This window comes from Mustela erminea, chromosome 12 (assembly GCF_009829155.1).
Source record: "Mustela erminea isolate mMusErm1 chromosome 12, mMusErm1.Pri, whole genome shotgun sequence".
NCBI lineage: Eukaryota > Metazoa > Chordata > Mammalia > Carnivora > Mustelidae > Mustela > Mustela erminea.
In genome coordinates, this window is record NC_045625.1 from 78,077,494 (window position 1) to 78,092,385 (window position 14,892).

At 45.0% G+C, this 14,892-nt stretch overlaps 1 protein-coding gene across 1 annotated transcript in view; it reads left to right on the forward strand.

Moving 5' to 3' along the window:
- Positions 1-14,540, forward strand: part of TRPM6 (transient receptor potential cation channel subfamily M member 6) — a 144,178-nt gene extending 129,638 nt beyond the window's left edge. The window contains exons 37-39 of the mRNA XM_032307749.1: positions 3,901-3,952; positions 8,429-8,535; positions 10,950-14,540. Coding sequence (XP_032163640.1) covers positions 3,901-3,952; positions 8,429-8,535; positions 10,950-11,083 — 293 coding nt within the window. The 3' untranslated portion in view covers positions 11,084-14,540. The remainder of the gene's footprint in view (positions 1-3,900; positions 3,953-8,428; positions 8,536-10,949) is intronic.
- The last annotated feature ends 352 nt before the right edge of the window (positions 14,541-14,892 follow it).

Genomic DNA, 14,892 nt, shown 5'->3' on the forward strand with positions numbered 1-14,892 from the left:
TACATGTGAGGGCCTGCATCGTCAGCATTACATGTGAAATCCAACATTTGATTCTCAGCAATGGCAGTGAAAAACAATTACACTTCAAATTACAGTTGTCTGGAGAAGTTTCTCTCTCTCTTTCTCTGTCTTTTTTAAGAGGGGTTGGGGGGCTGGGGGAGGAGTCAAGGGAGAGGAGAGAGAGAGAGAATCCCAAGCAGACTCCATGCCTAGAGCAGAGCCCTTTTGGGGCTCGATCTCACAACCCTGAGATCATGACCTGAGCCAAAATCAAGAGTTGAACACTTAACCGACTGAGCCACCCAGCTACCCTTAGATCACTCTTTTTTTTAAAGCTTATTTTAGGGTTCCTGGGTGGCTCAGTTGGTTGAGCAACTGCCTTCGGCTCAGGTCATGATCCCGGACTTCCAGGATCAAGTCCCGCATCGGGCTCCCAGCTCCTTGGGGAGTCTGCTTCTCCCTCTGACCTTCTCCTCTCTCATGCTCTCTCTCACTCATTCTCTCTCAAATAAATAAATAAAATCTTAAAAAGAAAAGTTCATTTTATTTTTCAGAGAACTTTGGAGATAGCAGATTTTTTTATTCAACAAAGCATTTCCAGAATAAGTCAGCATTCCCATCAGCACTACCATCATGAATTCTGCCGCTACAAAGAAAGTAACTTATTTCCACGGATTTAGAGGCTCACAGATGTGTCCCGGGGTGGTTGGGATCGCAATGTGTGTGTCGGAGTTCCTCACGAGGGCACGCAGCGTGCACCTGCACGTGGGCATTTACCTTGTTAACGTCAGTATAACAGGTGTGATTGGGATTTTTGGATGTTGAAATGCCTAGTTTTCTTCCATATCTTCTCACTCTCTAGACGTTCCTTCTGCCATTGGAGGGCCCCAAAATATGCATTTAGTAGTAAGGCTTTGAACCGTCAGATTGGGTTTAGGGATATAAAGATTTGTGGAGACTCCACCGTCATTCTTTTAGAGGGAGTTATTCATTAGAGAAATGGGATAATCAGAACATGATTTTACCAGTGGTAAGAAAGTAGAATTTTATTTCAAAAGAGGTCTTGATAGAGTAAAGATAATAAAGGTAGCAGTTAACATTTTTTAGCTTGCTCTGGGACACTTTGCTAAGCATCTTGCATACAATAGTTCATTTCATCCTCAGTAAGCATATAAGATAAGGCCTATTATTATTCACACTTTCAGATGAGAACAGCGAGACTCCGAACAGAGAAGGTATCCAGGTCTCGGAACTAGAAGGTGACAGAGCCATGGGACCCAGACCCTTTGACCCCTGCCTGTCTAACAGGCAACAAGATTTAAAGTCAACGGGAGCTGATGTGATTTTGATCAGAGTTGTTCTCCCCTGTAAACTTCCTTTTCCCCTGTTGGTATGACCACTTTAGGTACTGAGCATTTCCAGCTTAAATTTAGTTTCCTTAGTCATCAGCCTTGTCATTGCTGGGAAGTCCAGGCTTAAAGTTAGATCTGAGCATAAGCATGAAAAGGTTTTTAGCTTCTGTAGTCTCTCTGCTGATAGTCTTCGGACTATCTTTGTGTCTGTTTTTCTGTGTATTTACTCCATCATTAGAAAAGTGGAGTCAGTGGACCCTGTTCCTTCTTGTATCTGTAATGAGAAAAATATAAAGAGCCCAGTCACTTCCTATGACTTTTTCTTTAAAAAGAATAAAGCCCGGGTGCCTGGGTGGCTCAGTGGGTTAAGCCTCTGCCTTCAGCTCAGGTCATGATCTCAGGGTCCTGGGATCGAGTCCCACATGGGGCTCTCTGCTCAGCAGGGAGTCTGCTTCCTCCTCTCTCTCTCTCTCTGCCTGCCTCTCTACCTACTTGTGATCTCTGTCTGTCAAATAAATAAATAAAATCTTTAAAAAAAAAAAAAAGAATAAAGCCTGAGCCAATCACATTTTACACACCTCCCCGTGAGCCTGAGTTTCAGCCTGGCTCTTCCTTTCCCTGTGCAGAATCCGTGTAAGGAGATGGTAAACCAGAGGCTCTTAAAGAGAATGCAGAGGGTCTGTGAACTTTGATGAGAAAACAAATTACACCACTATTTTCACTAACCCACAACTGAAATTCATCATTTCCTTCGATTATAGGGGAGACCACAAACCACAGTGGCATTAGCGGTACCCATGACTGTTTGCAGTAGCAATTACCGATATTAACAAAGCACATTACAGTGTTGGCAGATACTGCAAAACGCTGTTTGTATGATGCGGCGTTATGGTAGTTATAGACTTGCACTAGATTCTGTTATTTAATGTGTTAATGGAGATGCACATGTATTGCAGTACAACTTAAATATTTTGATGACTGTATTTCAGTATCATTGGTTTCCTTTGTCATCCTATGTATTTAAATTTCACATTTTTTAAACATTAACCCAGACTGGCAAAGAGGGTCCTGACACGAAAATGGTTGAATACCCTTACAATAACCAGGTTATTTTTCTAAGGAAGTCAGTTTCTTGGGAGAAAGGTCTATAAACTATAAGGATTACATTTTCTTATGAAAGGTTTAGCATATGGTAAAACATACTGAGCATGGCAAAAAAAAAAAAAAAAATCTTTTTAAAATAGCGGTTAGAAAACATGAATATTTTTTACCGAATAGAAATACATAATAAATCTCTACATTTCATTTGATTTTCTTAAAAAAATGTTTTATTTATTTACTTATTTGAGAGAGAGGGAGCATAAGGGAGGAGCAGAAGGAGAGGGAGAGGGAGAAGCAGACTTTCTGCTGAGCAGGGAGCCGGATGCAGGGCTCGATCCCAGGACCCTGGGATTATGACCTGAGCCCAAGGCAGACACTTAACCAACTGAGCCACCCAGGCACCCGTTTCATATGATTTTTAAATAGTTTTCCCGCAAGGTCGCTCTCTTCCAAGCAAAAAGAACCAGTGCAGTCTTGAGGCCAGTCTCCAAAGGGGCTGGAGTGTGCCCAAATGGTGCAGTTCCTCCTCATCAGCTTGCCCCGACAAGTTAGATCCGGCAGAGAACGGCTCCTCCCCACTTGCATTTTATAACAGCTTCGCTCTAGGTGTCGACTGCTGTTTCGATCCGTGTCGGTGCTGAGATCCACTCCTGCTGTCCTTGTACGCTTTGGTGTCCTTTTTTTTTTTTTTTTTAACAACTAAATTGTATGAAAGAAAAATGCTGGTTCAGGAAAGTGCACACGGCAGGAGCATACCCCCCAAAGAATTTTCACAAGTGAACCCGTGTGCAGCCAGCGTCTGCATCCAGAGGCGGGGGTCGTCAATAAAGGCTGTGTATATGCAGCATCTGGTGGGCGTCTCTGATGGAGGAGAGGTTGTACCCGCAGAACCTCGCAGCCCCTTGTGCCTCGCTGGGCGCCAGTGGACTCCACCTCCGGACCCCACGTCCTCACGGGGAGGGACGCCAGGTCCGGCTCAGCCTGCATCCTGTTCTCATCACTGGTGAACTGTGCAGCCTCTGACACACTGCTTAATCTTCTCGAACGTCAACATAGTTGGCAAATCGAGGATACGAGGGTGCTAATACTTTTCCTTTATAGTCGCAGAGAATTACAGAGACTATAATTAGAATGTCTAGTGTAGACAAATGGTAAATGAATGACGGATGCCGCTATCAGGAACTGTGAACACAACACCGAAATGTTCGTTTGCGGCCTCCTAGTTTATTACAGCATAGGAGGGGGGGCTGCGGGAGACAGTGGATTAGCTAAAATGTTCAGGCACACCTGCGTCATTGTTATGGTCCATTGAATTCATATAATGTCGCATTTACTACAGGGTGAAGGTAAGTTTAAAGAAAGAAATTAAGATCTGGATATTAGTTTCTTGAATTTCTGAGGAGATGAAATCCCCATTTGCTAAATGCATTTTATTTTTTCTTTGGAGGTGTTGGAGAGAATTTGACTGATCCATCTGTTATAAAACCTGAAGACAAACAGTAAGTTGATTAATGAGGTTATCATTTAGAAAATTGCTTTTAACACATTGTATCTTTTTTTGAAAAAATAATTTTTAAGCATTTATATTTCTTGCCTAGATCCTAGAAAATTTTGAGATGGCTTATATGTACAGAGAAGCTGGATATCTCTATTAGATATCTATATATCTATATCCAATACAATGAGATTTTTTAAAAAAAATTCACAGATTAGGAAATGGGGGAAAAAGAACATCTGGAAATAAAATAAGATGAAATTCGGAGTTAATACACATAAGTGGAAAGTATAAAGACTGATGTAGTAATTCGGGTTTTGTTGCAGATTTAACCCTGAGTTTTCTGGTGGCCCAAGCCAGTGAAAAATATGGGTGGGCTCAGCTTCTGTAGGCTTTGACGAGAAAACGAGGTCATAGGAGAAGCTCTGCTCCCCTTACTGGCCTCACAATGGAGTCACTTCGTCTTCTCACGGCAGGGTGTTCTGTCACAACGGAAGGCATCATGTGTGCTGGTCAGTAACAGCCGACCTACAAGAGGCCAAAGCAGCAGGGCTTTCAGAGGAAGCATCAGAGTGCCTGACTTAATTCAGGGGTGCTCTTTAAACTATACGGAAGAATGAGTCATCTCTCTGTCCTTTGAATTCTCATGGGCATTTGATCCCATACGGAGGCACCGGAGGGTCTGAGGTTGTGCTCTTCTGTTCAAGGTGGAGGACAAAGTATGGTGAGGCCGATTAAGGACTGATAAATGGCAGACGACGGTGGTTCTTAAACAGGAGCTTCCTCTACCATCACAGAGCTTGCTAAAACACAGATTGTGTGTTCTTGATTCAGTGGGTCTAGGGTGAGGTCAGATGAGGCCACAAGCTCCCAGATGATTCTGACGCTGCTGGCCTGGAGACCACCCTTTGAGAACCGCTAGCATATGGTATTTTTTATTCTCAGTTGTACTACGTGTCTGTATTTGGCCCCTGTAGGAAAAAAATGTATGAAAGAAATTACATATGTGGGCAATGTTCATACGATAACTTCTGAAATTTTTACTTCTCTCCCACAGCCCTCATATTGTAAACATGCTTTAATGCTCTTCTTTTCCTCAATGATTTGCACGAAATATCTTCTCATCTGTATAGGCATCTTTGCAGAGAGGTCCGTCTAAATGTGTATTAGCTTATCTCTTTGGACTAGGTGAGTTAGAGGAGATGAAGGGGATCCCTGTGCCCGTATGCATCCAACTTCTATGATATTTGAGCACTGAGTTCACGCTGTAACCCTTAGGGTACAGGGAAAGGTTTTATTATTATTTTTATTTTAGCACAGCTAAAGTGTTTTTAGCTAAGGATATTATTTCTTCAATAGCCCTGTGCACCCAAAGGTTTTGTAGTAGGAAACTTGTACTATAAGTACTTGTTTCTTCCTTCATTAATTTTGCAGTGAAGAATGTTTTGCATATAGAACGAACCCGGTTTATGTCTAATCTATCATCTGTTACATTTTGATCTCCCCGTGTGTCATTTAATATGACCTGAATATTTCCACCTTTTAGGATTCTAAGAAGATTGCGTTTATCCCACTTGACCGTGGAGTATTTCATTGCGTTCTGTAGGCCAGTGGGTCTCAATTTCCATTAAGGTCACCTAGGAAACTGAAAAAAGAAAAAGGAAGGAAAAAAAGCTTCTGAGAATGAGTATCAAATCAATATTTCTGAGGAGGGGGCCCTGATGTTTGTATTTTTTGAGAAGCCCCCCCTCGAGATTCTGCTGGGCAACCGAAGATGGGAACCTCTTGTCTTAGGACCAGCTTCATTGTTTATGATAGGAACTCTGTGGAGATTGATAGGACGGCATCACTGGAGGCTGTCTGGTTTTGTGGGGCGCCCTCCTTTGGGGGCCGTTGGTTTTCCCAGTGAAGGTAAACGTCTCACAGTGGTGGCAGGTGGCGTCTCCTCGGTTCACTGAGACACACATTTTTGAGAGCCGTGTGTGTGAACCCTTTGCTGCCCAAAGCAGGAGCCACGGGCCAGTCCCGGCACAGTATCTGGGAAACTGTCGGCCATGCAGACTCTCCAGCCCGTCGCTAGACCCACTGAATCAGCTGTGACAAGATGAGCAGGTGATCTGGTGTAAACCACAGACGCTGGAGAAGTGCCAGTTCAAGCAGGCGCTCTCATGTGCTTGCTTTACCCCTCCCAGCAACACTGGCAGTAGGCCTCTCCCGAGGATACCGAATCTGGGAGGAGATGGGTAACTTGTCTGCGAGGACCAGGGGTCCACGAAAGAGAAGAATCCTCGACCAGAGAAGAGTTCTTGCAGTACAGATTCGGGTATTACCTGTAGTGCTTGTTGTCCCCATCCTTCCCCACACTCGTGCACGTGAAGACACGGCCATCTGCCCCCCCCCCCCCAACCCTGTCTGGCCGCTGGGTCACCTCCTTGGGTCACTGAGCCTCGGAGGAGGTGGCCTCAGTGACCGGCCGTCTGGGGTTGTTTTCCATTTACTGCCTTGCTGGATGAGGTCCTGTGACAAATACAAAATGACAGTAACAGAGATGACATGTTCTTTAGGAAATCTGTGGGTACTTGGCCCTGCCTGGCGTTCCCGCGCTCCCGGAACCGAGCTACCACTTGCTTTCTCCTGTGCGGTAGAAGATCCAGAAAACAGCTTGTTGTTGTTACTGTTCTTTTTCACTTTGCTGAGACGGCAAGTCCGTCGGCATGCTGTAGGACTGTAGACGCAACAGAGCCAGACGAAGGTTTCCGTGACCCCCTCCCCCTCTCCCCTGCACGGGGAATGGTCACAGCCCTCACACAGACACGAGAGAAACGTGGATTCTTTTGTGTTAACCTTCACAGAGCTCACAGAGGACAGTTACTTAGCTTACGGCTTTTATCCGCGGATCAGGGTTACATCTCTAAGTTGGGGGTTTTCCTGCTTTACGGGGAGGGAGCAAGTGGCAGGTAGAATGCAGGACCGAAGTAATCCAACGGGGTCACGCTAGAGAAGAGCAAAAGAATGCTTGCGTTGGAATGACTGAAACAGCACCTTCATTTTTCACTCTGCTGGCATCAGGAGAGTTCTAGTACAAAGTAGCCAGTGGTTCTACTTTTTTATTTTTTTGGGGGGAGGGGGGGCACATTCGGTTTCATCTTATTGAAGTCATTCCTTAGCAGATGCCTGGAAGAGGCAGGTAGTAAACAAGAGGCGGCTTATGCAGCCGGTAGATCCCAGCAGAGCCGCACTTTGTAAGGGCGATTGAGTGACCAGGAAAGTTAATCCTGGGTGTCCGTTCACATTGTCCTCCCAAGAGATTTCCCCCACCTCCTCGCCTCGGAGCGGCGAGGCGATCCGAGAGCAGACTGACATCAGCCCCTGTCCCGAGCTTGGCACATCTTCAGAGCAGCTACTGTTGTTCTGCCAAAAGGAAGTGGAAATTGAGATAAATGTTTCAATACTCAGATGGGGAAAAAAAAAAAAAGTCCATTTTTTATACCACGTCCCTTTTGAAAAGCCACATTCCTTAGAAACGAAGTTTATGGTTTCCTTTTGTGCGAGTTTGCTTCTCTTTTTTCCCAAGACGTGGTATTTAAGAGTGGTAATTGAGTTCAGATTTTAGAATGTGCCGTTTCCACTCCACATGTCATTAAAATAAAATATTAGCTCTCGTAAAGTTTCTTTGGAAGCGTTTCTGGTGTGCTGTGCTCCACGGCGTGTGGGGTGTCGGCTGGGGAGATGGTCGTGCGGGATCTAATTGCGGGTGAACATCGGTCCTCAAATCCGCCGGGGAATCGATCATGTTATGGAATATTCGAAATGTGCTGAAGATAGGCTGGTTCTGTCTATAATTTTGTCACTCACACTTAGCATATGTAGTTTACTTCTACGAAGTCACTGTCTCCTAGTGGTCTTGTCTTTGCACAAAGAAAGAGCCCAGCTAGAGCAGTTTGTGGGATAAAAACCAACTGTCGAAAGAGCTGTGAGTCCCGGAAGTAGGGTTGCAGCAGGAATTTATTTTTGAGGACATCAGTTACTCTCCGAAAAGCATCTGGGTTTGAAACAATGTATATGAGCCTTTCCAGAAGGTGTGTTCCGACAGCAAGTTTATTTTACGTCTCACCTCACCTTTTGGGGCCGGGAGTAGAAAGAACATTTGGTGATGAATGTCATTCTCTCACCCCATATGCGTTGAAAAGGGTCTCACTGTATTTTGTTTTACTGTGGTACATAGAAAATTCACTCTTCTATCAGATTAGCGTTGAAATGAGTTTCACAGCAGGTCTTGGAGTTGGGTACAAAGATTGAAGTGCATTTGAATTTTAAATTTGCAAACCTAACATTGTTGCTTCTCCAAAGTGCTCTGTTCTTTGTTGGCTCCTTCGAATTTACTGGGTTACTATGGGATACTGTTCGGTATCTCAGAGAATCCCGGTTGAGCTCCTTTTGCTTCGCTGTGATCTCATTGATATTCTGATATTTCCTCTAGATCAAGAGGAATGGTGTTTGGACCAGCCAATTTAGGGGAAGATGCAATTAGAAACTTCATTGCAAAACATCGTTGCAACTCCTGCTGCCGGAAGCTCAAACTCCCGGGTATGGCCCCAGACAATTCTATTTCTCTCTGAGTAAATCTCTCCTAGAACAACATCCACTGTAACCTGGGATAGAGTCGAAAATCTCAATCACATTTTTATCTCATTCATAGTCGAGGCCTGACTTTCCGACTGCAAATTTCTCAAGTCCCCGAAGGGATTAAAAGGACGGGGATTTACTTCAGGTTCTGCCAAAATGTGATAAAACAACACTGGGCCCAGTACTTGTCACAGTCTCTCCAAGGGGAAAGGTTTACTGACTTAATTGGGGTAAAACTGAACTGAGGCAGGTTCCCCCCTGCGCCGCCCCCACACTTCCCACTCTGAGTCCTGTGTGGTGTCCCCAGGATTTCAATTCTTAGTTACTCATTGGACACTGGGGACCGGGGAGTAGCTAAGGAGACAACAGCTGTCAATTAAAGTAGTGCTTTTCACTACAAACGCCTGCCACGTTCAACATTTTTGCAGTGTGTATTTTTAAAAAATCTGATTTGACAATATGGCACACTTTCTCCGAAACTGATATAGTCACCACAGACAAATATTCTTAGCATAAAAGCAAGCAGCTGGAGGTCTGTGTCCCCCAAACTGGCAGTCCCAGCTCTGTGGAATTCTTTTCTTTGATTCCAGAAGGGATGCTTCATGTCTTCCCGCTTGTTCGCTGTTTTTCTTCGGTCGTACCAAACTTGTCCTCAGACTGGAGTCTCACGTGCTTTAAGCCCAGTAGCCCTTCCTGCCTTAGGCTAAAGGATCCTGCCCCCGGGTGGGAAATCAGTAAAAGATCAGCATCCACTGTAACTCGGGATGGAGTAGGTGCAGATGTACAACAGAGAAGGGCAATTTCTAATCTCGTTGGAGGTCGAGGTAGGCAGTTGAGAAGCTCTTGCGGGCATGGCAAAGCCAAAGATGGGGTGGGGGCAGGCTTGTCGCTTCAGTGGGAATGAGTCTGTCAGCCAAGGGGGTGGGAGTGGGGCTGTGGCTGGGGGTGGGGAGGTGACACAGGAGCAGAAGGGGGGGGCTGTCACTCTGGTCGGGTAGCGGCTCAGAGCTCGGTCTCACAGATACGCAGAAGATGAGGGCACAGAGGTCAGTCCGCAGCACACTGACCGTGCTGCCCAGTGGTGTCCCATCCGGAAGACACAGGGACTGTTTCTCCTCAGCCCGGAAAAGAGAGGACGGGAGGTATAACTCAGCGCTTGCCTCCTGGAGCCCAAGTTAGCTCTTCTCCATGATGAAGGCCGAGATCCTTTTTTTTTTTTCCCCCCCACCCATGATGGTGGGTTTTGACTAACTAAGTAATCCTTCCATTTATAGCTTTAATTTTTGTTTTCTCTCAACACTTCAGTTAACACGTTTAAGTGGAAATAAGGAATAACCTCATTTATTCAGATATTTATTAATATGAATATAAAAAAAAGCGTAGTTAGGAAAAACAGAACTGCAGGTGATTTTTCTTTGCTCTTGATGATGTTTTCTCAGTCTCACACTTTTTTTTTTTTTTTTCAAGGAAAGCTAGTTTAGAATAGTGTATAAGAGCATGGAGTCCAGAGCCAGATAGGTTGAGCTCATATCCCAGTAATGCTTTTTACTAGCTATGTGACCCTGAGCCTTGATTTTTCCCATCCATGAACTGAGTATAATAGCACCTAGCTCATGAAATTGCTGTGAGGACCGAATTCATCTGTGGATATGTTCAGTAAGTGTTGGTTATTAGTAAATGATAGTATGTATTAGTCTTATGTCTGGATAATCCCCTTTTAGCATTAAAAAATAATATAAGGAATACCTATTTAAGGTTAACAAACCTAATCAAGATGGCACTACATGCTACATAAACATAAAAGAGCCCGACCTCCTCCATAAGCTTCTCCCCAGGGGCTATACCCCATCAGTATTTTCGTTTGATAATTTTCTTTCGCAAATGGAATGAGGCGGCTTCAGGGAGCGTAGAATCCGGTACCTGGATGCAACCTTCCCCGGCGCTTCGGGACCCGAGGATCGACTTGGCGGCAGAACACTGACCCCTGAAATCTCTCGTATCTACCTTTTTGGCTGAACTCCCTGTCCTGTGCCTCATCCGGCCATGAAAACGCCCTGTTTCCAGGTTGGCCTTGCTTAACTCCAGCCGGAGTGTGCTTTCTACGGCACTGCATGTGGAATTCGGCGATCAGACCTCCCCCTCTCGGAGCCCCCCCACCGCCCGGCCCCCGCAACAGCACTGGGGAGCTAGAGTGACTCGCGCGGACTCTGGGGCGGGGGGTTTGGACGCGGCGGAGGGTTCGCGTTTCCCGTATCTGCAACCTTAGGCAGCAGGGTCCGTTCTGAGCACTTGGCCAGACCTAACGTTCAGTCTGTCTGTGCGAACACTGCCTTCTGGAGGCTCCCCTGTAACCGTCTGCCTTGTTTTCCTTGCAGATTTAAAAAGAAATGACTATTCCCCTGGAAGGATAAATTCCACTTTTGGACTGGATGTCAAAATAGAACCAGCGGAGGGGCCTCCAGCACGGGAAAGGGGGCGTCATTCTCCAGAAGACCTCACCCGCCTGTAAAAAGGGAAGGAGAGGAGATACCAGCCGTTGGCCTCCTTTCTGTGAACTCTGCTAACAGAGACTGAGTGGAGCAGTCGGCGGCACCGCAGTGTGCGTGGGACAGACAGCCTTACCCCGAGGGCCTCCCTGAGACACGCCCTCGGAGCCTGGCAGCTCGCCCTGCCTAAGGACCTCACAGGGGTTTGACACACGGATTCTCCCTGACACTGACCTGTGTGCACTGTGTGCACCTGACACTGACCTGGGTGCTTGGTGTGCTCGTCCCCCTGTCCACTGTGGCTGGGTAGGAAGACCCTCAGAGGAGCCAGCTGGGAACACTGCTCCCTCATACCTCATTGCCTTGGGTGGTTTCTTAGAGCCCTTGGAGCAGGGTGGTGGGCCCTGTAGAACCGGGAAGATGAATTTAAGTTATTTTCTCACTGTGTGCACGGACTCGAGCCCCCACTGCTGTTCATTACCTCACCCCCATATTGTTTATGGACGTACGAGTATAGACATTCGCCTTCCGACTCTCCCCTTCCTCCTTCCCAGCGGCACAAGGCTTTGAATAGCAGCAACAGGGGAAACAGTGGGCTGGGGTGTCTTTGCTCAGATTGGAGCACCGTCCCGCATGGGCTCAGCAGTGAGAAAGTTAGCATCCTGGTGAAATCCAGATGGAGTTGAGGTTTTGTCAGCCATCACATGATGCCTGGACATTTCGGGTTTCTCCGAAAGAAAGGAAAAGGGAAATCTAAAACAAATGCTCCTGCTTCCTTTTTGTGTTTTGTTTTGTTTTGTTTTGTTTTTCCTTAAAGGGGAACCGGGGATATGTAGAACTAGGAATTGCCATGAAATATTTTCCCTTTCCTTAAGCTCAGGGTTACTATCAACTAGAGTTGACTAAGCCAACCTCTAAAACAGGACTCCCCTTTTCAAAGTTGTGCATATAATACAACAGGCCAAGTTACTCTTTCAGGTTCTCTGGGGAAAGATGGAGTTCCTGACTGAAAATGTGCTTGAAGGTGTTTTCTTCATTCTACGGCAGTGTGCCGGTGGCTTGAAGGCGGAATGCCCCAGTAAGATTTGAAGTATGGCCTGAGAACATGTAATCAGGTTCCGAGGCCCAAAGGAGGGTCACCTCACCACCCAGAACCTTTGGGGGATCAGCCATCTCTCTTTGGCACTGGTCAGAGTCACCCCACCTCAGAATAAGCATGAACTTTTCACACAAGGAGGGAATGGAAGGCTTGAAAAATGTCAACCCTCTTTATCTAGAGCTCTTCCGTGAGCTGGTTTGATATATTCACCGACATAACTGCATTTCTAGATGATTCTTTGGGGGAAGTGTGGCCCAGGCATGTAGGGCTGGAGAGCCACAGATTTCATTTGCCCAGGATTGTGTCTGGTTCTTGTGTGCATTGCAAAGGACACATTTCTACCCCTTGTACTTTGGTCTTGGGGGGTGGCAGTGGACAGGAAATTTGGGTGATTTCTTGATTGGCAATGGGGATCACATGTTAATGTGTTTTTCAGGGCTTAACAGCTTTATCTGTTCTGCAAATCAATAAGGGGTCTCTTGGTACTTCAGTGCTGTGCTTAACTGTGGAAAAGAGGCAGTTTTATTGTCCAAGAGCCAAACTAAAGGCGTTAATTGAGGGGGCAAATATTTGTTACTTGGCATGGAACTTGAGAACAAATGCGTTTTGATTTCAAATGTCTGTGTTGTGCTTTTCTTTCTTTCTTTCTCTCTCTCGCTCTCTCTCTCTCTCTCTCTCCCTTCCTTCCTTCCTTCCTTCCTTTCTTCCTTTCTCTTGTTTTCTTTTCCTTCTTTTCTTTCAGAAAAATCACCAGAATATTATGTTAAAAAGATGAAGTGCTGGGCAAAGTTCCCTATGGGATTGCTTGTGTGCAAATGCCGATGTGACGGTCATGACTTTTGAGTGATTCATGACCACAGACGGGTGGGTATTCATTCATTCATTTGGTCAGTTTTAGTCAACAGATTTTTTACCAAAGTGCCTTCTCTGTACTGTGTGAGTGATGAGGACGCAATGAACAAAGCATTTCCTTGCCCTTAAAAAACCTTTCTGTCTGGTGTTTCTGTTCCCCCCAGCCCTTTGGTACCAACTGTAGATTTGTGGTTAATATTAAAAAAACTGTCTTCTGGGAGAACATTGGATCCAGTGATATGCCCCATGCTTCATCTGCTAGTGGGTAGTAGGGTCTGACTGGGATAAGAGAATTAGGGTAAATAAGAAGACCCAGCTAAGGATGGTTTTAGGAACCACTGAGGAAGAATAAACTGTAGAGTCCTTGCATGAGCACAAAACCCATCTCCCAGATGCGATGGGACTTGGGAGTTTGGAGAAGCAGCTGGGTTCACAGGAGACCCCGCTGAGGGCATCCTGTCTACACATAGTCCTCTCAGAGAGGCTGTGTGTTCCTGCAACGACTTCTGCCTCGGGACACTGGAAAGTCTCTGACAGCTCTAGGGAATGAGCTCAGATATGGTCTTGGGTCTTTCTCACCCTGTTCCTATTTTCTGTGGCTTTGCAAACCAAGTTCTCGGTGATAAAGTCTTCCCAAACGACCATTTACTGAATGTTTAAAAAATAATTTTATTTTCTTGGTGGTGGTTATTTGTTAACTATTTTGGATGGGACTACCGAGGTTCTAGAAGTCATGACACAGCTGCCCCTGTCATAGTGAGTTGTCTTTCTCCTCTAGTCACCAGCGTCTGGCACAAGACACGGCACACCATAAGCTTCCAATGTTATTTGTTGGAAGAAATAATAAAACCTTCAAATGGTAATGGATTTCATTCACTAGGTAATAAATCAGATTTGCATATTTAATCTAGAAGGGAATGATTACCAATTCCTTAAGACCCCACACAATTCTTTTGATCTCTCTCTGTTTTAATTTTCCAGGAAATAGCTTTTAACAACCTACACCTTGTCTATTGAATTCTCAACCAGTTCTTGCCCTTATCATTGTTGTGATACCAGAATACGGTCCTTCTTACTGGCGACTGTTGAAATGAGATGATAACTTCCCAGAAACTGCCTAGAAATAATCATCACTTTATTACCCTTTGAAAAGAAGATTGATAGAAAAGTCATTTGAAAGATGGTTCATTACCATGCCCTAGTCTGATTTCTTTACTCACATCTCTCCAAAGCATGAGAAAGGGAGGATTAGTCTCTGAGGTCGGAATTTGAAGGCTGTGTGTTTGCCTCTTTGAAGTCTTGGTATTTAATTTTCTGTAGTCATTTCTTGGGCAATTTTCTAAGAAACTAGTTGAAGCTAATTTATCATAAGTTAAAGTCAAATGACAGAAAAGATTTTTTTTTCCCCTTAACAGTCTTTTATTCCACAGAGGTTAGCTTCTGAAGGAAAATGAGACTTAAAATAGCATTTCAAATCTCGAGGCACATGGGTGGGTCCGTAGAATGGAAAGCGTTCTGGAAACCACACTCTTTGTTTTGTCTTGTCTTGTTTCACAGTTATTATTTCCTGACTTTTCTTTCTGGACCATGATGTACAGATAAAATATATTTTTGTAAAGTGGCCTCCTAAAAATATTAAGTTGTTTAATGTTTCCAAGAGAGATTTTTAGTCCTCAAGAGTAACAGACCTGGGTCTGTATCATTGGCAGATTTTGGTATAACTTTATATAATTTGTATAACCCTTTTCTTAACCCCTAACTCTGAAATGGAGATGAGATGCTTACCTTTTCAAACAAAGGTGAGCAATAGGAGAGCGTTTATAAAGCCCTTAGAGAATCTCACTTACCAGGCTTCTTGTGAGTATGAGATCCAGTTCGATA